The sequence below is a fragment of the Accipiter gentilis genome, chromosome 19 (assembly GCF_929443795.1).
Source record: "Accipiter gentilis chromosome 19, bAccGen1.1, whole genome shotgun sequence".
NCBI lineage: Eukaryota > Metazoa > Chordata > Aves > Accipitriformes > Accipitridae > Astur > Astur gentilis.
Genome location: NC_064898.1, coordinates 17,854,172 through 17,877,691, shown reverse-complemented (window position 1 = coordinate 17,877,691; position 23,520 = coordinate 17,854,172). Strand labels below are relative to the sequence as shown.

Below are 23,520 nucleotides of genomic sequence, written 5' to 3'. Positions count from 1 at the left end.
GTGGGCAAGGGGAGAGAGGGGAGAAGAGCAAGGAGTGATGAGGGGAGCTTTTTGTGGTGGTGCTGCTGGCTGTGAGGGATGGGATTAATCTTGTTTAATGTCACCGTTTCAGAGTTAGGCATCTGTGCTAAGCCAGACTTGCAGACTTGTCTGTAGGCAGTGGAGAGGGAGCTGCGGTCCAGACTGCTGAGCAGCCTCTCCTAGTGCCTCTTACAGCAGAAACCTGGATTACAGGCCACCCAGAGACAGGACACCCAGATTTACTTAGCCAAAACTAGACAAGCTGACTTTTATCCTATGATGTGGTGTATGGCATCATATCAGTTGAAATAGTAATCCTATTCCTGTGACAGCATGGCGCTGCAATGGTGCAGCTCTCGTAAAATTACCAGAAAGGTGGGGGGTTTTCCCCATTAGATGATGTTTTAATACAGAGCTATCAAACAACTTCATTTAAGGCTGTATATTCTGGTGGTATCCTTCCTGTGGCGGGGCAGTGTGGAGTGAGAATGGAGACACAAAACCTCCTGTGGCTGGTGCATCTCGCAGATGCCTGTCCAAAGCCACCCCAGTGCTGCTTCTTCCCTTGGGGTAGCAGGGCAGGCAAAAAAGTGAGCAGTTCCTGCTCAGGAGCTGGTGTCATCAGTGGCATATTGAGAAAGGCAGGAAAACAGATGTATCTGCTTGCAGCCCTGAGCACCCACTCATTCAAGGGCTAGTTGGGGACTAACTCACCTCCTTGGTCCTTCCAGATTGGACATATTGCACAGTCAGGATGACAGTACTACAGAAACTGAATATGTATGAGCCAAGAAACCCTCTCTGCAAGGAGGATTTTCAGTTGCTGACATGCTACAAAGTTATCACTGCATAAAGCATAGGAGACCCTAAGTCTTCTCCTGCCCCCTCCCCCCCCCCCAAAAAAAAGCGCCATATAAACGTTTGAATTTTTGGGGGGTGAAAAATCAAAATTTAAATACTCCTTTGTCTTTTGGGAATAGGAGTCCCAATGCCTTTTCTACAGCTCCCAGTTGTCTGGGCTGGGCAACCCGCTCAGACATCTTCCTCTGAGCAGCAGTTTTTGTCCTGTTGGGATTCTGGGATACGAGGGCTGTGGGAACTTGGACTGCATCAAGGCATGAAGAGAGACTATTAGACAGCACAGTGGTATCCTCAAATCCAAACTCCTAATTTTAGAGAAAAAATATGGAAATTAAAAACACTGTAATGAAGAGGTGTGGGCTTTCTCACAAAAACCCACAACTGTTGGAAAGCTGAGATTCAGTGAGAAAAGCACTTCATTCGATGCCCAATTTTGTCAAAAACACTTGGGAGGGAGGCTATCACTGGTGCTGAGCAGTGTAGGAAGGTATTAATTAACACAGCTTGATGTCAGGTAGGGTCTGGAAAGCAGGACATATAAGATGAAAAGGAAATTAAGGTCACTGAAAGTAGGAACCGAAATTGTTCTTCAGTGGTTTGTCCCCATCATCAGGTTGCAGTAACATGCAGGCAAAGTAACATTTTCTTTTTCTCCCTCAATCTGAGAGAAAAGCACTCCAGACGTGGACATGCAGCGTTCAATGAGAAGCCCTGGGATACCTGAGGCATCCGCAGGACCTGCAGGAGAGCCGCGTCTGTCCTGTGCGATGGCTGCGGGTCCGGAGAAGTACCCAAAGCCCTAGATGCTTATGTGTAGGCAACCGAGTTGAACATGTACTGATGAGCTCCCTACGTCACATGCAGACACCTAAATTTAGGTGTCAGTCTCAAGATGAGTCCCATCTGATGTTTCACATCTAAAGAATTACTGATTTTTCAGTTACAGATCTGCTTCCTGTAAAAGAAACTTGTATTTGTGTTCCCCTTTTCATCCCCAAGGAAAAAACACAACTCCAAACGGAAATTTTGCGTATTTCTGGAAACCTGTTCAATATATGTGTCAGTTTTGTTAAGCATTTCCCATATTTATGCTGTATATAGTCTAAACATGACATGCCCTTTGCTTATCCTAATGTTGCATGATCCACTCAGACATTTGGGAAAATAGAAGATGGTTGGAAATGAGGAGTCCTTGTGTCTAGTTGGTGTCTGTGCTGTTGCAGTATTTGTAGACAGTGTTTCAGTCTTTCCTTGCTCATGCATATCCATGTGCGTGACCTTGAGCAAGTCACTAAGGCCCTCTGTGCCTCAGTTCTCTGACTGTCCAACGGCAGCATTCCCACCTGTCTGCATTGGCAACCCATTTTTTTATTAAACCTCATTTTTTTTTGGACAAGGAATTTCTTGTAGTTCCCCATAAGATAGTTCTAGTATTATTCAGGGAAAAGAGATAAAGAGACCAGGAGCACAAAGCTAAGCAAAATGTGTATCCATTATCGCGTTGATGGGTTCAGCAGCCTCTTGGCAAATCCAGTCTCAGCGGAAAGCACAATATGGTTTTCTGTGTTTTGGAGTTAAGTTTAACCCACAGAGGGTGCTTATGGGAGAGAGGAGTTGTTTTCTGGGGTTGTTTTTTCTCCCTTTGTCAAGTTATGTACTGTGTAGGGCACAATTTCTCCCGGGACGAGTTGACAAATACTCCATCCAAAGTAATCTTGATGTTTATCCAAACCTCTCTCCAAGTGAAGCCAAGCACTTTGGCAGGTCTGTTTTGCAGCGAGGTGCTCGAGAGCTGACAGCCGAGGCCCTGCTGAATGGGCCAGCACAGGGCCAGGGCTGATTAATGATGCAAACACAGCCCCGAGAAGCGACGCTTGAGCAAACAGGGGTGATGTCAGCCCTAGCAACAGATGGCAAAGCCCCTTCTCCCGTGCTCCACGGGCTGCTTGAGCGCTCCGAGCCGGTGAATAAAGAACAATAAGGGTAGCACAGGGTTAACCGCCACTTTTATCAGCTTTTTTGTGCTGGCTTAGCTCTTTCACAGCAAAATGTCAGTGGCTGAATTGATTATTTTTTTTTGTTTTGCTGTCCAGACGCAAGAGAAAAGTGGCCACAAGCAACTTTTAGCTCTTGGGGCCTCCTGCTAAAAGGGGCATAATAAACATCCTTCCTGCAAATGTGGCAAAAGCAATTGAAGGTGGAGCTGTTTTATAGAGGTTTCTGATGCTGTTGCAAATTCTTATGGGTCAGTTGCTATTTCTAACATAAACCTCAGCTGCTCAGGGTGGCTGGAAATGTCTGTGTTAATTACCATTAGGCTGAGGTCTTGTCTGTAGACACAAGTTGTATTGCTTTAACTACACTGGTATCATTAAAGCGGTACAAATACCCTGAAGTGAATGCAGTTACAGCGGTATAAATGAGCTTGTTTATCTCATAATCTATGCTAGTATAAAGCACCTTTATACCCATATAATTGCACTCACTGGGGGTTGTGCCAGTGTAAATGTTTTGGTACAAAAATCAATAACTGGCATAGTTGGAGGCAGGAGGCTGTTTGGGGTCTGGCAGGCTGGAAGTGCAGCGCTGCAGCAGCTTCCAGACTGAGTGCTCAGCTATTTTTGTTTTTAATCTATCATTCTTGTCTTGACCTAGAAATAAAAATTGAATGGAAAGTTGAATTTATCTCAGCAGCAGAAATAGGGGTCACAGGTGCTATCTCCCTTCTTGAACTCCAGCGGCCGGATGAGGATGAGGGAACCGTCTGAGCCGTGGGACGGGAGACGTCCCTCCTTGCACACAGACACGGAAAGAGGCCAGCTGGCAGAGGATCCCGGAGAAATATCAATGACGGGAAAGAGAGTGATGTAGCCTAAAATGAGGGATTCAGAGCTGCTTCACAGCTTTCTGTGGCTGCTTTAATTTATGCCATGAGGCCACACTGACAGCCCCAAAGCCAGGAGAACCTAGGGTGAGAGACAGTCCCATTCTAACCCCCTCATCTGCCTGCCGGGTTTTGTATCTTAGGACACAGAAGGTGGGGCTCCCTTTATCAAACTGTAATCATCTGGACCTGAAAACTTCCTTTATAGTGACTGGAGAGACAGAGACACCCCTCAGTTGCATTTAATCTGCTCTTAGCTTGGGTATCTAAAATAAACCACGTAAATCGTGCTTAAGAAGTACCTGCTTCTCTCCTTTGACTGTACAAGGGCGTTTGTCAGCCAGGTAGGATGCAGGTGAGTACAGTGAGTCTTACCTGTACTGGATAACCTGGGTCCTGTTCTGGTCCGTGGCACCTGCACTAACCCTTGGCTTTGAGAGGGGTTTTGGTGGTGTGGCTGGGGGAATACTCACTGACTCTTGGCAAAATCAATGTACTAAAAAAGCATTTAATCTGACTTCTTTGTCTTCCTTCCTTTGACTGACCCAGCAAAATTATTTTTGGTCATAGAGTGTCTTAGGGAACTTTTAATGAACTGTTGCTCGTTTCACTTTTTAATGAACTACGGTTCATTATTTTGTTACTTTGCACTGTTACTGCCTTGACTCATTTCTGCCTGCTCCTACAAGCATTGCCTCTGGAAGAGAAACGGCCGCTGTAGCTCTCTGTGCATCCCTGGTTTTGCACCACCATCAGCACTCTGTGCAGTAGCTACCAGGATTCTCCAGGTTCTCCAGCAGTGCACTCAACTCTGTGTGTTGCTGCTACCAGGTATCATGACCTTTTTGCAAATTGTGTTTTATTGCTATTGTGGTTAGATCTGTGCCTATCCCGGCTCCGATGGATCCCCATCCCAAGTGCCAGGCAGAGTCCAGCCTCTGCTCCCAGTTCCTGCATGTCTCCATGATACCCCAACACAATGGCTTCGACCTCAGTGCAGTGTGCTTGGGATAGACTGAGGCTTTAAAGAAGCTGACAGTGATTTCTTCCATCTTAAAATGCTTTAAATACCTAATCCATTTGCCTTCTATCTCTGGGTTGTTTTAATTTCACCAAGCATATCCCAGGTACCTACGGTAGGTATAACCTGATCCTTTTGGGTCCTACAGGACCAGTTTCTAGACCTAGGGCTGTGCTATTGCTGTAAAAACAATACTGCTAGTAAAATGAAGAATTTGGGTGAGCAAGAAAGCCTAATTGATTCATCAAGGGTTATACAGCACAAACATCTAAAAGCATCGTCACAAGATCCTACTGTGAAATGCCACTTAGCCTCCTGCCACATGAAGGCCAGGGAGCAAACACTCTGCATGTTTTAAGGAGGTACTGAGTCTTGGCCTTAAACCCCCGGAAACTCATTGGTTTTCCTTGCCCAGAGACTTTCTTTCATGTATTTGTACATTATTTTTACCTATACTTACCCATTTTTTATCCCAAGGAGTCTCAAAATTGCTCACATTCTTAAAACACAAACCTGAGAGACTGAAGATGAGTTTTAAACGTGCTTCTGCTATGGTTTGCACCGGTATTCAACATGTAGTTTTACATTTATAGCTAAGATTCCCTACCTGTAAAATAGGAGAAATCTGTTTAACCCATGGAAGAGTTAACCTTATACCTCACACAGGCTTTTGGTGCTGAATTCATTGACATTTATGAAGTACAGTGTAATCTTTGTATGCTACATGTTGTTAAAGAACATGATGTTGAGGTTCTTAGATTTTTCTGGATTTTATTTTTTTTTATTTTTAAGTGCTTGTTGAAAACTATAAAGTCACTGAGGAATGAAGTTTTATTTCTGACTTGATAAAACATACCAAAAACTATGGAAAACTTAGTGTAACTTAGTGTTGTTTTGAGTCCTGTGTCTGAGGCAGTTTTATTCCCTTTAGTAGTGAATAAAAAAATTGTAACTGATCTGTAAATCAACCCTTTGATGCAGTAAAACTGCCAGAAACCAAAACTGCTCTGGCTCAAATGATAGACACTTATTCTGGCTGACAACTTATACTTTTAATTGGAAGCTGCAGCTTTTGAAATGAATTGGACAGGGTGAAATCATCACAGTCTTAGATGTAGACAATGACAGAAGCCAGTATGTTCAGTTCTCTTCGTTGAGGCTTGTAACACACAGAGAAAGCTGCTGATCTTACTGGATTGCGATTGAAGATATTTGCCCTTCACTGAATAATGAGCTTGCAATCACATTTTTGCTGGAATAGGTTCTTTGTAGAAATGAAACTTAAATCAGAAGGAAGTTAAATCTCATTTCTTACTCTCCGATCAAAACCTGCATGCTTGAGCACCTTGTAGAGAGGAACATTAGGCTCACATTTCTGTAATCTTATTTGTTATTCAAGATTTGCTCCTGATAGCTTAAACTACTGAAAAAAAATCCAACACCCATACAACCTTAAAAATGGAAAATTGATTCATTTCCACCACTCTGCAAAGCCTTTCATTATAAAGGGGGAGCAAAGCAAGTAGAAAAGAACTGCATGCATCCAAAGTCACCAAATCTTTCCACTTGTTCCCAGGGCTCGGACAACAATGCCGCTATGAAAATAGCTCTGAGGAGGAAGAGCATGCTGGGTAATGAGATGCAAATGAGCACACCAAGCATCCCACTCTGCTTCAGAGCCTTTGTATCCAGTAGCGCAATAACAACCAGCTTTTGAGTCATGATAGGGTAGCACAGAATAGGTTTCACAATGGGTGTGTGCATTATCCTCTTGGTTCTCCTCAGCTTGTGGTCAGCAGGATAGTTAAACGTGGCATCCATTTTATTGAGAAGTCGCCTAGATTAAAACTAGCTGAAATAAGAGTGTCACAGTTACGTGTAACAAAACACAGTGTGAAACCTTGTGAAGGGAGAAGGGAATTTTATTTTATTTAACTTGCTCTGTAAGTTGTTTGTACCTACTCACACTCTCATACCCTACGCACCAAGGCATGTGTATCCAAGTGCCGTGGCCAAGATGACTCGTGTGGGAAACTGAAGTCCTCACCATGTCTCTTGGGTTCTTCTTGACTGACAAGGAACTGAGTTTTGGACCCGTCTTTTAAAACATTTGGGAATTAACAGTTATCTTTGCATCACAATCTTGCTTACTTCTGTCGCTGTAAATCATTGCTCGCTTTCTTCATCTCCTCATCTTGGATATCTTTAGGGCTATCATCTGTCTTTCTCTTAGGATGGTAGTATATCTGACGTGCTGTAACCTTGTTGCCCTCCTGCTGTTACCAGACCACAGGTCTTCTGCTGACAAGTCGACAATGCTGCCAGAGCCCTCCACCCAGATGTAAACAGCACATTCCCCAGAGTTCACCTGTTTGACTGCTGTCAGTCATCTCCTTGGTTTATCAATATAGACCATTCTTTTAAACCTGGCTGTTGTTTCTTTTGGTGTTTTCACACGCATATGTTTCCATTCCTATTTCATCCATATCCATCTTAATATTTCTGATAGAGATCTGTACCAGAGGGAAGCAGCTAAGGAGTCTTGATTTACTCAGTTGGAAGGACTAAGGAAGGAATAAAGGAGTAGCTTTGATTGCTCTTTGGGCTCACAGTTCTGCCATGCAGGTCTGGGAGGACCTCAGAGCCCCATCTGTGTGACTAGGAGAGAAACACGGGTGAGGCCTGGATCACGTCACACACATCCCTCTTTCATCTAGGTGAACATCATTATCTGGGGCCATCAGAGGGTGAAGAACTGGAATAGGAGGACTTGTGCACTAACCAAAAGTTGAAAGGAGAAGGTAGAAAGTATAAAGGAGAAGTGTATAAGCAGTGATGGAGCAAAACATCGGGGCTGTGCTTCAGGCAGCAGAAAGTAAAAAGCAAGTGGAGGTTATCCCTACAGCTGCAGTACTTCCAGCAGCAGCTTGTCACAGCCTCTGGATGCATCTTCTATTCCAAAAGCACTCCTTGTAGTAGCACCACTCCGTCCTCATTCCTTAGGTGATGGCTGGCCCTTGCTCCTCCGTCATTAGCCCCCCCGCTGGCAAAGGCTTGCTAAACATGCCCTGCTTTCAGTCGCCTCTTCTCCTCTGCTGGGATTGATGCATGTTCACATCCTCCCCCAGTGCACATCTCCTCATTCCTCTGTCCCCTCTATACTCTCATCCCAGTCCCATCAGGTTCTTCAATAAATCAGTGTCATTGTTTAAAAGCAGCCAGCAGGGATGGTGCTTGGGATGCTGCTGAGACCCCCAGCTGAGCAACTGAACATGGGGTCTGCTTGCCCTTCCTCCACTCCATCTGCCTGCCTACACGGAAAGCTCAGCCTGAGGATCCCACCTCTTACTTGGTGTCAAAGCAAGAGAGAGCTCCTTGCAAATAATTGATTCTGCTCCTCTTCCTCAGCTGAAGATTTACTGGTACCCAGGACCCACTCTTGCCTCTCCACTCTGACAGCTGTTTGGTAAGGCTGAGGTACTGGACTAGCTTTGCAGAGAAAAGCAGCCACTGCTCATGTTCTAGTTTTACTGTGTGCATTTTTGCTATTTGTTATGTCAGAGCTGATACTATATTTTACCCATTGATAACCATTTAAATAAATCCCTGCGCAGAGAAGTGAAAAAAAGAAAGCAGAAAACCCTAGAAAGCAAAGGAATTCATTTCAGTCTTTGAAGAAATTATTTTCTTTACTTACTTAACAGTAAATTTTGGAAAATGCTTAGTGCTGTTATGGCTGAGCTTTATGAGATTGTTAGTTAATAATAATATCTTACTCTTACACAAGTCATTTTTTCCTTTATAGATCACAAGGCACTTTACAAAGAAAGATATCAATTATCCCGGGTTTATGGGAGGGGAAGCTGAAGCACAGAGACATAAAATGTCTCATGTAAGGTTACAGACCAAGATAGAGGGTGAGCTGGAAACCCAGCAGAGTTGTCTCAGTATGGTTTCTTAGGCAGGACACCACCTTGGGAAGGGCAGTGGATCTTGACAGTGCTGAGGTCTATCTGTGACTTGCATGTCATGAAACAAGGCCATATATCTTTTCGATGAGGCTTCTTTCCACAGCTCTGCATTCTGCCTCTGGATCAGGAAGGTCACCTCGCCGATGAATCATATTTTTATTAGAGATGAAGATGAGATTGACTTGACCTGGGGAATCTGCAGTTAGCACAACGCACAGCTCCCCCAGCGCTGTGGCTTTGCTAAGCTGGAGACAATTGCTAGTAATGAGGGATCAATGCCTTTCTTTTGAGCGCAGTTGGGAGAAAAGCCGGGGTTGTTTTTCTATTGTTAAGAACGGTGCTCAGTTGAGGGTGTGTGTGGAAAAATGCAAAATCTCTTCTCTTTAGAAGGTAATGAGGGCGTCTAGATTAGGAGGAAAACTGACAGCTGTGCCCTGCACACCCTCCACACCTCCTCCACAATTGAGAAGGGCAAATACCAGGACTTCATCATGCTGGGACCTACACATATGTGATACAAAAGCATACATTGGAGACATTTTGTATTATTATTTTTTCCTTCGTCACAATATGCCAGAGAAAGAGATGGAACAATAATTCATGATGTATTCAGGCCCAAGACGCAGAGTATTTGCATAGCCCCTTTCCACTGAAACTGGCACCACCTACCCCGCCGCGGATGTTATATAAGTCTTCTTTCTTGCAAACAGTGAAATTAATTAGCATAAATTATAACCAGAGTCTAGTTAGGTTCAGTCGTTGCTTTTGCAGAATTATGAGGCCTTTGTGCAGAAAAAAATTAAAGAAAATTGTATAATGATTATGTGTGCTGGTTACTAAGCTAGCCACCAGTTATATATATTTATAGCTATTCCTGCCAGTAATAATTATATGCTAATTATAACCCAAATAGAATTCTGTAATTTCTGCCTGAAAATGAAAGCGATGCAGGGGGATGTTAAGATCTGTGCTGAGGCATCATATTAGCAATTAGGTTTTTAGGCAGTACTGCACTTTTTAAGGGAAGAAAACAAACGAAGATATGAATACTATTTCTATTCTTATGTATTCATTTGAGCCTAAATAAAGGGTTTGAACCTGAAAACCTTCTTATCCCACAAACTGTGAACTTCCATGTGAAGTGTTTTAGGAGAGCGAAGCCCCTGCATGACAGTCCCTCAAAGGCATTTGCTCAGTTGTTTCAGAGCATCAGAGCCGTGAGAGATGACTCAGGCTACAACGACACCGCAGAGAAATTGCCCAGCAGTTCTGCTAAAGGAGCCAGTGCAGCTTGGGCACTTTGAATATTATCAGTCTTTTCATTTAAAAATCGCAGCTGTGGATTGCAGACCCTGTGTGTTTGACGGTGGCTCTACCACCCCGTCCCTGAGGGATCATTTTTGAGGGTAGGCTTTTGGGGGTTGCAGTTTGAGCAGTAGCTTCATTCCTCCTGAGTTCAGGCACTTCACTGAGATGCTTGAAGCTATTTATGGTCCAAAGCGACCACAGTGAGGTGGTGACTGCGGTTTAATACAGGCAGGTTTGCAGACTTCGTCCTGCTGTCCACAGCTATTTAGGATTTGGCTTCTTCCTGGTCCAACTCAACTCACTGCCATCACTCTTTTAGCAAGTAAGAATAACTATGATACTCTCCACTCCAGAAATGTGAAAGAACTGGCACCTTAAATTGAACTCCTGTAGCAAGTAACTATTGAGGGGTATTATCAAATCTGGGATTTTGATACGATTGGGAGATAACAAATAAAGTGTCAGTGGTAAAGAGAAGGAAGACAGGGTGAAGAAATAAGCCTTGCAGTCACAGAACTGTTTGTCCGACCTCTGTCACCTGCAAGGCTTTCGAACGTATTTGGAAGGACAGTATAATTAAAAACGTGGAAATAAATAGAAAATGGGATAAAAGTGCTCATGGGTTTACCAGAATTAAATCGTATCAGCCTATCTTGATGTCATTGATAAGATGAAGGATGTTCTAAGAAATGCTCTGTCTGTCGTCTACGTGGACTTCAGTAATGCATTTGATATGGTTGCACTGCAGAATTTATGAGGTACGAGGACATGGAAATTAATAGTCGAATTGATATGTGCATATGGGTCTGGCTAAAGAGGAAATAAAAATGATGAGTCTTGAAAGAGGAATTTGCATGCTGAAGGGCACACATTAACAGATTATTTCAAGTATTGGCCAGACAAATGACCTCGTTTGGTGTTTTTTTCAATGATGCTGGCTTCAAAAGTGGGAGTTTGCTCTGATCCAGAGATAGCAGGCATCATCCAAACAAGAAAGGTTGGGGGAAAAAAAAAAGAAAGAAAGGATCCCTGGGAGTTTGAAGAGTAGAAATTCCTTAGCGAAGTAAATGAAACGGTGCATTTTGGACTAACAACAAGATTGCCACTCTCTGCTAGATGTGCATCCACTGGAGGCAGTAGTTAGGCTGCTTTAGCGGGGACGTGTAGACATTATCTGGAGCGCAGTGTTCAGCCTCCATCCCTCAGGCTTAGGAGGGATGAGGGCTGGAACTGCAATGCAAGAAGGGCAATGGCAAATTCGTTAGGTGAAAGGAAACCAAAGGAACTTGGCTTGTTTAGTTGACCAAAAAGAAGGTGCAAGTTGCTCATAAATGGAGTCTGTCTAGAAATCAGGGCTTTCAACCATACGGTCATGTTCCCAAGTAGCCTTCCAGGAGGAATACAGGGAACAGAAAACCTGGCTGCTTTTAAAATGGAGAGGAATATTTAGGAGAGCAGTGGCTTTGCCTGCAGTTGCTGAGGACTGTGCTGGCCGAGTTTTGAAGGGATGAAAGGGAGTCCCTCTAAGTCCCGTGTTCCACCAGGCTGAACAGACTGGCACACCATATTGTCATTTTAAACAGATTCTAGGAACAAAAAAAGCCAGAATCTGCCTTTAAAGGAAAGCATAATCCAAATTCTTCATTGAAGTAAATGTTTGCTGTGCATTTTGTGCAGAGTTTTGGTATTTTCAGCAATAAGCTGAGGGAACTCTAACGAGAGACAGAAGGGACAACCAAAGAGGAATAAAAAGGTTTTGCTTCAGCTTCTTTTTTTTTTTTTTTTCAGACATAACCACACATTAGAAAATGTAACTGTTTTTAAAAGCAATCATTTTTTATACCTAGCTTGTTTCAAAGAGGTCATTTCACTCTCATTGTCACCTCAGGAAAAACAATAAGGCAGCAGTCCTCCACATAATTGCACAGGCTCGCCTGGTGAGTTCTCTTTCTTGTTCAATGAAGTATCATTCATTTAGATCAGAATACAGTCTTTCTAAATTAGAGGTTTACATGTGTAATTATATAAAATGATATGTTTGTTTACATCTCCAAGTAAAATGTACAACATTTTCCATCATTTATCTTTGAAATTCAATTTCATTTTGTCGATCCCTAATTTATTGCAGGAGATGAATGTGCTGTTAGAGTGTTTACAACGCCTCTCACTGCCTGTGGGTAATAAAATTACCCTGGTTATTGCTATTCATTTTGACATTTCTGTGGTTAGGAATACACAACAGTTTTACTTTCCTGAATATATGGTGGAAATCCTAATGCTATTTATTGTGGCTGTCCCTTTTTTTTTCAAGCTAAGGTCCTAAATTTACATTCAAAGAGTAGCAGGACAGTTGACAGCTGATGGCTATATTTCTCAACAGATGTGTACTCTTTTCTGTGTTCAGTATGTGTAGGGAAAGGCTGCGTTCATACTTTTTTGTGTGCTGTTAATAAATATTTGAGATTGCTAGTAAACTCATCAGTAAACTCATACATTCCCATATGAATTTCAGCAAATTCAGCCTAGGGACTTCGTTGAATGAGCAGTGAGTATAACCAGTCGCTGAATTTATGGAACATTTTTGGAAAAGCAGTGTTTGTTTTAGTTATTCCTTTTGTCTGTTTAACTTGTTGGGTTAAAAGGCCCATATTTTCAGCAAACAGTCCCAAGGCATTTTTCTCCCCAAGCAGAGCTTTCAAGGGTAACTCTACAGAACGTTTCCTTTGATATCTTCCTGTGGTTTTTCTTTCTGTATCCTCATTCCTTACAGTATTTGAGAAAGGCAGATTGGGAACCGCATCTGCTTTGGACTGTGATGAGATAGCATCAGCGTTGCAGGATGTTCAGAGCATCTGAACTCTGCAGAGAAAGCTCTCTGATTTTATATTCTTGTTTCCACTTCAAATTTGTTTTCTTTGAAGATGAGGATCAGTATCTTAATGAGGAGAAAGTTTCCTCCAGCAACCACAGCCTAGAAAGCTTTGAGACGAGACCTCGGCTAATCCATCCAGACCATCTCTGTGTGGGTGTGATGTATAAGCCCTGACATATATGGTCCTGTGCTGCCCGGCTGTCCTGGTCAAAGACCCTAATGCCGGGAGTGGAACGGATGTAAAGCATGTACTGCCATGACTTGCAGCCAGGCAGTATATTCTGAGGTTTCAGTCAAACCCTGCATAATAACCTGATGTCCCTAGTCATACTTCTAACCCACCCCGTGCTTGTATTTTTTTAATGAAAAGTTTTTTATGAATATGCATACCAGGAAAAAAAAAAAGGTGATTTAATAATGGACAGTAAACCATGCAGTAAATTGTACCCTGTTAGTCTTTTGTTGAGGAGGGGGAAGACGTTACTTTCCTGCTCAACTTCCTAACTCTATGAAGATAGTCTGCCTTCAGTTTAAAACAGAACATACTGGGGGTTTTGTACTTTAGCCTGCTTGTTACCTGTCATATACTCTTTTCATATTTTATCTAAACAAAGTTTGGAAATGAGAAATTAATAAAAGAGTCTTTAAAATTTCAATTTTAAAAAATTTGGTCTTTATACCATAAAATTTGCAACACTTCCAGAGACAGCAGTAGAATACATGTGTCTCTCCATACCAGATTCTGTTATCTTTTAAGGAAACAGCTCAGGTAAGGTTATCCATCCACAGGTTGAATGAAAATAATTTAATTTGATAAGGAGAAGGCTATTGAACTCTCCTTGGCTTCATAGCCATATTAGGGAAATTCAATCTGTGTTAGAAAATAGCCTGTGGCAAAATGATTTTTGGTCCCTAAGTGCCATAGTATTGAAAAATATGTGAATTTCTCCTAAGCCAAAGGTCAGTTTAGTTCACTATATCACACCTACAGCCGTGGGCTGATCTGGATGCATAGAGAATAAGCATCAGAAGAAGCAAACCCACAGTAATGTTTCCCTCTGTGTACTACTGTTCAAACTATCCAGCGCTTATGTGCCATAGCCTTCGCATTTAACAGCCCTTGGTGAATTTTTCTTCTGTGGCTCTCTAATTCTATGAATTAATTTGTTTCTAACACAAATATTTTAAACAATGCATATATACAGAAAGAATGAGCGTCAGTAAACCTCAGAGCTAAATATACCTCTGTAAATATGTGTATTTTAGGATAATTTTTAACATTCACCTCAATGGGTATATGTAAAATGTCACACACATACATATACATACTCAAATATTTGACTGTATGTACAGTATATATGTATGTATTTGTATAGCATGGTCTATCGACTTAAGCACACACAGACACGCAGAGGTTTTATTTGTATGAGGGCCCTTCTGTGAAACAAGAGCTAACTGAAGGCAGAGCATGGATTATCCAATTGGAAAATCCTAATTGGCCACTCTAATTAAAGCATTGAAGGCAGAGTTAGCAGGCAGGTTTGCATTTGTCCAGGTGCAATCACCCTTTCTGACTGTAAGAACAGAGGTAGTGAATGCCTTGAGTTTTCCAGAACAGAAAGTGTTAAGAAAACAAAGAAGTGCTTAACTTTTCCAGCATATAAATTAAAGCTTACATACATAGTCTACTCTGGCTGACTGGTTGATAATATATGGAATTTATAAAATAGTGTTGTCCAATAAATACATAATCCTCAGATGACAATTTGGGCTAGTGCAGGTTTGACATTATTTCACCCATCTTTGGTTGTCACCTTCACTTTGATCAACATCAAATTCACCTAAGATTTGAAAAGTCACTATTTGCTTTTACTCTGTCTGCATTTCTCAAGATTCTCACCTTGCTTGCATATTATCCCAGGTTTCGTATCAAGTTAAAAATAAAAATAACCATAAACATAAATATCTCTCTTAGCTTTAGGCCATCCTATAAAATATATTTATATTTCCAGTAGCATACAAAACAAACTTTGATAAAGATTGGCAAAAATGCCAGAATTCAAATTAAATTTTGGAGCTCTGGTAGGATTACATGGCAGTATCACAACCTCCTTAGGAAGGAACAATTTGGATATGCAAGTGGAAATATTGTTACTGAACTTTCTTGAAATGAGCGATGTTGGCCTCAAATTACATTTTAATATAAATTTGTTTGCCTTGCATTGTTTATGTTAAATACATTAATAATTTTCTATGCTTTTTCATGTATTCTTGACTAAAAATAAAAATGCAAAGATTACATTCATTTGAGAAAGATTCTTAGCTAGCATAAATTTACAGAGCTTCTTTGATTGCAGTGGAATTGCACTAGATCGAGCCTATTACCTGCATATTATCAGAGAGCAATGTGTACTTTTGGGTATTCCTCAGATATAGACATTTAGCATAGCCACGTGTTTAAGCATCCAAGCAGAACTACTGTTCAAAAAACTACAATACATCACAAAAGACTCAGTTTGAGACAGAACATTATATCACTTTTGAATAACAAAGCATACCTTAGCTGACACAATAGAACCAACAAGCTGCTGCTTTTTCAGGTTTGCTGGCTTTATTATTAATAAAGATGCAGTTTTCTACACAAAAATATCATAAAGCATTAGTCATACTGTTGAATTCATAACTATTCCTGATCTGATGTCATCTTCAATCATCTATACACACAGACACACATGCATCCACACACATACCTGGTATTAATTCTAGACATCAGACCTATGATCAAGTTACTGTTTGCTCAGAAGTTACATTTCCTCATTTGCACTCTAATAACTGCATGCTTCATTCATTGCAAATGTGAAGAAACTCATGTGGGTTTTGATCTTCCACTGAATTTTTTTCTTTTTTTCTTTTTTCCTTTAGCATCTGTGATGTGCTAAAAGCATTATCCCAAGCATCACTGCTACGTGTTGCTCAAATGTCTTGATCAAACATCTGAGCCCTAATAACTGGTGATTTGCTTCTAAGATGATGCATCGACTGAAGATTGTATAGGCTGATGTATTAGTTAAAGTGTCAGGATTTCTTAGTCCTAGTCCTGTTCTTTCTTCTGTGTCACCATGGCTGCACCTAAGCTGTAAGGCAGGTCTGCCTTGTTGCCCACCCCAAATCTCTGGCTCTCCCATCCAGAGTGTAAGGTGATGGGGTGAAGGATACTGCTATTTCTTCGCCGTCCACATGCTGAGTTTCCTTTTAGAGTGGAATGGTGCAGGAGAGGATGATGATCCTAATCCAGTGTACAGTGAGGTGCTGGAAGGATGTTCCCCAGTCGCTGTCAGCTGGGACTCGTTGCTGTGTCCTGCAGTATAATGGGACATGTTGTGCAGGGGGAGCTTATTCACCTTCCAGCGCTTCTGAACTCTGTAATGGGAGGAAAACAGTAACTGTTCATTTATTAGGGTGGGAAAAGTACTCCAGTACAAAAAAGTAACAGGTATTGTAGAAAAGCAAGTTACACAAGAACATATAGTTCTCTCCAGGCTGAAATACTGGGTCAAGCAGTGCTTTGGAGTTTCACAAAACAGTTCATTTATATGGCCTGAGGAACAGATGTGCCAGGATGCGCAGAGAGATGTTTTAACTCAGAAAGTCAAAGAAAAGTATGAAATGCTGGGAACAGAATCACATAACCTAGCCTGTGAGCTGGTGGTTTTATTGTAAATAACTTTTCTATCGGATCCAGTTTTCCTGTTCACTTTCACGGCTGTTCTTAAAGAATCATCACAGTTATAAATATCCCCTGCCCTTAGCAGGACCATGATGTTTCCCTGGAAACTTGAGTGAAACCATTTGAGAGGTGTGCTATGACTTTTGAAGCTTGTTAGTGGTTTTGACTATTTTGTGATAAATGTGTGCTATATTTCCCAGCTGGCTTTGGACAGTTGTCCAGATGGCTGTGACTAGAAAAGCTACAGCACATATTGAAGGGGGGGGGGGGGGGGGGGGAAGAAAGGGTCATTTTTTATCATTGTCCCCTTGTGATTTTATATCATAACCAGCGGTGCAGCCTAACATCATTTCTTTGGGTTTATTTTTCTCTGTGAGTTATTTTCTTTAGATAATGCCCTTACACCATAACAGAGTATGATGATTTAATACAGTTAGAGGAGAACTAAAACTGGGATATATTCTCTTGTGCAAAGCCAAGTTTCTCTCAGTTGCCCCTGTATCTCAAAAATAAACTTCTACATCCTGCTAAATATTACTATTACTATGTAGCTGTGGCATGGAGTACTCAATACAGGAGGGAGGGACACAGCAAGGTTTTCATAAAACCCATGAAATTAATTTCTTTTGAGACTGGAGTGGTGAAGCTGTGGGTAGCCTTAGACATAACTGAAGTAGATTTTCTTTTTTCAGTTTTGATGATTGGTCTTAAACAGAATTCCTTGAAATGCAGTTTTATAATATGAAAGGACCAGATTAACATCCATACTAATACAGGACCATAAGTAAATGAATATTAACATAAAGTAGTTGAGAACTGATTTTGTGTATAGTCATATTTTAAACAGTAGTGTTGTGTAGTGAGACCTATCCGTGACTTCAGGAATGTATGTGGAAGTGAGCAGCAAGGAGACTGGAATGGGGCCACCATGAGTGTTGGATGGGAGAGTTCCTCAGAGAACAGGAATGAAAACTAGAGGCCCCATGACTGCACACACAAATAACCAATTATTTCTGTAGAGTATTGTAACAACCTAATGGCAGTTACATGTAAAGCTGTCTTTAAAGCAAAAACAACTAGTTGTGCTAACACCATACTTCAGGGTCAGGTCTGCAGAAGTGATGGTGATGGTCTGGTTACCTGCCCTTTAGGACCACCTGTTAAGTCTGGGTGCTAAATCTGTTAAGATCTGTTATGTTTAAAATATAGGCAGTGTGTTTGCAGAGATTTGTCATGTTCATACACCTCTTTTGGAAGGAAATTCAGGTCTGAAGGCAGTTTGACCATTACTGTAGTCCAAAAAGCTCTATATTGAAAGGAAAACAAACAAACAAAACCTTTAGTGATAACAGTAGTTTTGTGAGGAGGAGCAATAGTGTAGTAGTAGCAGTAGTAGTTTTAGTTTTACCAATGAAGACAGGTACTATTCATTCTGACAGTTAGTGATACTCGGTTTCAGATGTTAGCTCTTGGTCTTCAAAAGGAATGTGAATTCATCTGCCTGAAGCTTCTTCATGATGAGGTCAGAGACCTTCTATAACTTACAGCTAGACATTTCTTGTTTAAGAAGAAAGTAGGTGGAGTACATAGTGGAAGATGATATAAAAATGTTCATATTTCATACCATGGTTAGGTTGTGCTTGATAAATATCCATAGTGACCATGCATGTGATGAACAGGGATATTTCAAATTTGAAATTTTTACTTTATCAATTTGTTGGGGCTGAACTTCTTTCATAATTAGCAACTTCTTCCCTGTATCTTTGCATTCTCTCTAGACGTGGGGGGGATCTTGTGTGAATGACACCAATTTGTCATCCATGCTGTCATGTCTGTTTAAACTCATGCAGTGAGTAGATGTCTCCCATATGGTGTAACTGTTTTGAATACTTACAATTGCTCAATGCAGGCAATACCAGTTATGGTTTTTCAGCCTTTTGCCAGCACCAGGTTCTTCCATGTAATTGTAATGACCCACTGTGGCTTCTGTGACCTCCCCTTGGGTGTCACATCTGTGGTCTAATAGATCTTGTAATGAGTCTGAAATATTGGAGGCAGAGTGGACTTTCTTGTGTTCATTTCATCCCATTAATTCAAGTAATATTTCCCACCTTCTCACCAAAATAGATAAAGTGATTCCTTCAAGCAGGCAACAGTGTATGAGGAGCTTGTAGAAGCTTTCTGAGACTAGAGGTGTTATATAGATGCAAGATGTTGCTGATGGTTTTTTTTTAAGAACTTAGGAATCCAAATATTGTGGGTTTGTGTTTAGATGTTTGGCTGGTCTGATTGAATAAATAAGTATAGTAGGGAGTATTTATTTTCTTGTCTTCCTTGGTAATCTTAGAGATGAGGAACTCTTGAGAATGACTTTGTCCACTGGCATTGTCTCCAAAACCAGCTTTATCTCTAGGAAAAATTGATCCCTTTACGCTCGTCAGAATCTGTCACAAAACAAGCACATGATGCCTTTTCCTATCCAAAGAAATGTTTTGTATTAGGGAAAACTCAAATCTGCCCTTTAAACCTCTAGTGAGAGCAAAATAAAAAACTAAGCTATGTTCATAGAAGATATGCATCACTTTTCCTGAGGGAACTTTGGAAGCGTTTCATTTTCTTTTCTTAGTATAAATCTCACAAGAGGTTAATCATTTTGTGAAAGTACATTGCTTTAAAAAAAAGATATCTTGATCATCCTTATGCAAAAGAGTACTTTGTTTTAAAGACTCAATTTGAGCATGGAACAAATTGATGAAATTGTAGTACAAAACCTTTAATGCATTAGAATGATTACATTTGGAAATCATTATGTATACAAGTAGTTATTACAGAAATAACCTTCTTTGTCAAGTATTCTTGGTGTGGAAGTAATCAGCATCCTATCCCATTAATTGTTTGAGAACTCTGAAATCTTTAATGAGGTTTTTTACGGAAGGATTTCAGTCAAATGCAAATGATTCACTGAAGCACTTAATCATAAGACAAACAGTAATTCTTTAGTAAGTTTTTTTTATTCAATGTAATAAATGTAGCATGTTAACTGTAGATACACAGCTAGCTGTTTTTCAGTTACTTTTCTCACAGCATTTTTCTTTAAAGATTCATTGTTAGTCAGAAAGTCATAATGGCTGCACTGAGAAAGAAAATGCTTGACAGATGTCAAGAAATCTGTGTCTGATATAGCTTCAAATAGTTTTCTTCCCTTTGAGTGTTGGAAAAATGAATTTATTTCTTCTGGTCGATAGAGACATATATTTTTCAATGGGTGTTGACAATCAAATATCATCCTTTTTTCACAGGTCTGATTACAACAACGTCAAGAAAATTGGATCGGGAACAGCAAGCAGAGCATTTTTTGGAGGTAAGATTAAGTGGAAAATATATGTTAAAAGGTTAATTGATTTTTGTCATTTAAAATCACTTCTTCCTCTTCCAGGAGAGTGGTATTCTCCCTTCTCTCAGTGTACGACAGACTCGCACAAAGCTGGGAATTGCCTGATTATACAGAACAAATAAAACATTTTGCAATTCACAAGCACGGGAAAAAAGTGAACAAATATGCACAACACTTGCTTTCCACCTCTAATCTGCTTCAGTTAAATCTTTTATTGTAGCCCTTAAATTTTATTTGTGACAGAAGTTTAGAATATCCAGAGCAAAATATTTTTTTTTAAATTGGTGGAATCACCCCAGCCCTGCCAAGATTTTCAGTCTCTCAGATTAAATACCTTAAAGTTTTGCATCTCAGAGCTAACATACAAAGTATTCTTTTGGATGTAAGCAAACTTTGACCTTGCTCACATTCACTGCATCATCAGAAACAAGGAATAATTGCGTAGCTTTCACTTACTGGGACTATCAGCAACAATTTTCAAGTTAAAAATTGCCCTCTAAAAAGAGTGTCTAAAACATTCCCTTGGCCCTTAGATGAATGTTTCTCTTTATAAGTAGCTCACATACGTTGGATCTGGAGTGATATACTTGTAAACTACTGGTTTTACCACATGTGTTTTCTTTCACATTGCTATACACCATGCTGTGTTTTTTTTCCTTTGGGTGGAAGATCCTTGAGGCTGTTCTCTTGTCTATTTGTGAAATAAGGAATTCTTGATTTGTGTTGTTACAAGTAAAAAAGAACCATATTGTCCCACATAATCAATCATTCCTACTATGTATTTTAGGAAATCCCTTCAAATCCATACAAGTTAAAAAACATCTGGACAAAAAAGTTCCAAGTGCAATCACTATCTGGCAGCAAAATGTAGTAAACTATACTTTTGCATATTCCATGGCTATTTTTGTTTGTTAGAAATCCCAAATTATTTTAGCTAGTGCAGAACACGGGAGAGTAAAGTTAATTTATTACTGTACAAGTCAGCGCGGGGGTGGGGGTGGGGGGTGTGCGTTCTTGATAATTCACTGTAGATTCTTACACATTCCAGGCCATAAATAAATGGAGGGAAATAAAAGGATTTTCCCCTTTTTAGGATTTATTAAGTTGGAAAGTTAGTAAAGTAATCATGTGTTCCAATAACTGCAAGCTTTCCAGTTTATGCTGTCAGAGAAGATTGCGAACTGAATGAAATTGGCATTGATTTTGAAATATATCTATTGATGAGAATCTTAGGTCTGTAAGTCTCTTTTGCATTTATGTGTTTGCCTCAGAGACCTCAGTGAAACATGCCAAATTCACATTTCCCAGACGATTCCCATATAGATGGGGAAGTGTTACTATTAATAGCAAAAAGAAAAAATAATTACTTATAGGAATTAGGTTTTAGTCATCAATACAAGTTAATATAATTCTTCCCCTGAATTTTATCTCGTTTGAAACAATAACCATCTGCAAGATTTTGAGGACTGAAGATGCGCTAGAGGGAAATTGGTGTCACAGGGTGCTCCAAGGCTTCTGAATGGGGAGTGGAGGGCAGGCTACGGAGGAGAGAAACACCTGAGTGGGGTATCCTGGAGAAGTGGGGAGAGGACCAGAATGTTGTAAAATCCGCTTGGGAACGGTGTGCGGGAGAGGGAATTGGACTCTGGTGGGGACACAGCCCTGATGGCCAAATCGACCCTTTGAGCTGCTGATGAAACGTTGACCATCGCTGCCTCTTGGGAGGCACGTTCCTGGGGACCACAGCAAATAAGCTGCTGGGGGTCCAGAGCCAGGCTGGCCAAGCTGTGCTCGTTCTTGTGGCACACTCAGAAAACGTTTTCTAAAATGCCTGGCTGTCTGTGTGTAATTAACCCCCTGGGGAGGCCTTAATTGCCGAGACAACCGTGGTCTCCCAGTAGTACAGTATTTCCCTTCCGGCTTCATTTTATACCCTTCTTCCAGTAGTATGTCTGGTATAAAAGAGAGCAAAGTTGGCTCCCTTTGAAAAGCTCTGATTAGTGCTTGGCCTGGCAACCCTTGCTCCCCTTTGCCCAGCGCATGTGTGAGGCACTCACAGACCTTTCCTAGAAACAACTTTTTTTAGTTATTTTTAATAAGCCTGTCTTTTCCCTACCTGAATTTGACAGGGACACAATACCCATACCGGCCAGTACTTACTGAGTAAATTCCATTACTAACAGTATTTCCACCTCTTTCTCAGAAGTTGTTAGGAAAATGAGGTGAAATAAGATGGCAGGTGTTAGTCATTGTAATTGTGTGTAGTGCCAATGCTCATCCCGAGAGTGCTGCCGCCTGTGATGGCTTGGGGTGGCTCTTCTGGAGTCGTCTGTCCCTGTCCGTATCGGAGGAAACACAAATTACCAGTGAGGACTGGATGTGTATTTTTAAGGCTGCCATGCTTAGGAAAGGTGAATCTAAGTGACTCCCCTTGTAAGTACACAAGAAGTCTGTTGCAAAGTAAGTACTGAGCCCAGGTCAGCCATGCATCTCTTCTTCCTTCCTCCTTTAATTATCTTCTTTGGATGTATGGACCTGCGTCCCTGTGACTTTTTAAACAGTACTGGAGGCTGCTGTCACAGGACTTGCACTTACCAAAGAGTATGTGCCAAAGTGAGTGCAGAAACATATCTAGACCCTGAGTTAAAAGGCACATGAGAAAGTCAGAAATAGGCTCCCCTTTATAATAACTGAGACTTTTTGTTCATTTTGGTGGTGGTGTTTGGGGAGGGTTTTTTTTGTTTGGGGATTTTGGGGGTGAGATAAAAAAAATTATTTCTTCTTTTTCATTGATTGTGGCATTGTCAATGCTATTTTTTTTCAGCTCCCAAATTGAGGGCTTATTTTTTTTGACACATTTGTAATGTCTTGCAAGGCTGCAGGTTTTATTCAGTGCTTGTTATCAGGTAGAATTTTTCTGCTTAGGTTTAAATTGGATGTCACTGGACATTATACAGTATGGTCTCTTGCTTTAGTGGATTCTTACTAATGGAATGGTTCTGCCTGAAATGGAAGAAAAAATGACCACTTCATTACATTACTTTCTCACACAAAGCGAGCCGCATTTGCTTGATTTCCCAGACTTTCTTAAAGATTCTGTAGTTGGGATGAAGTATTTAAATATCCATCTAAAACAAGAAAGGTAATTCTGAGAGTTACCTGCTTTCTTTCAAGTAAATGAAAATAGCAATGTATTTCCAAGTGACGTGCAATTGCAGGTTTCAGGTGATCTGTCTTTATTCTCCTTCAATAATTGGCCACATCATCCTCTCCTTTCCTTCTTTTACTTCCTTCTCCTGGGTGTTGTCTTCTAATAATTTCTATGTTAACACTTAACTCTGTCTGCTCTTGTATTATGGTAATTTGCAAAAAAGATGAAGCTAGAATTGGAGACTATTAGTGGAGTTTGAGCTATGGAAAAACACAGAAAATAGTCTGGCTGTTTTTTCTGCCCACATTTT

At 40.7% G+C, this 23,520-nt stretch overlaps 2 protein-coding genes across 9 annotated transcripts in view; one reads left to right on the top strand and one right to left on the bottom strand.

Moving 5' to 3' along the window:
- The window catches only part of TAF1D (TATA-box binding protein associated factor, RNA polymerase I subunit D), an 815,997-nt gene that overhangs the window by 20,213 nt on the left and 772,264 nt on the right, over nucleotides 1–23,520 (bottom strand). The window lies entirely within an intron of this gene.
- Nucleotides 1–23,520, top strand: part of FAT3 (FAT atypical cadherin 3) — a 327,577-nt gene that overhangs the window by 174,144 nt on the left and 129,913 nt on the right. For all 8 annotated transcript variants that reach the window (XM_049823603.1, XM_049823600.1, XM_049823602.1 and 5 more), the window contains exon 3: nucleotides 19,965–20,026. In XM_049823603.1, the coding sequence (XP_049679560.1) occupies nucleotides 19,965–20,026 (62 nt within the window). The remainder of the gene's footprint in view (nucleotides 1–19,964; nucleotides 20,027–23,520) is intronic.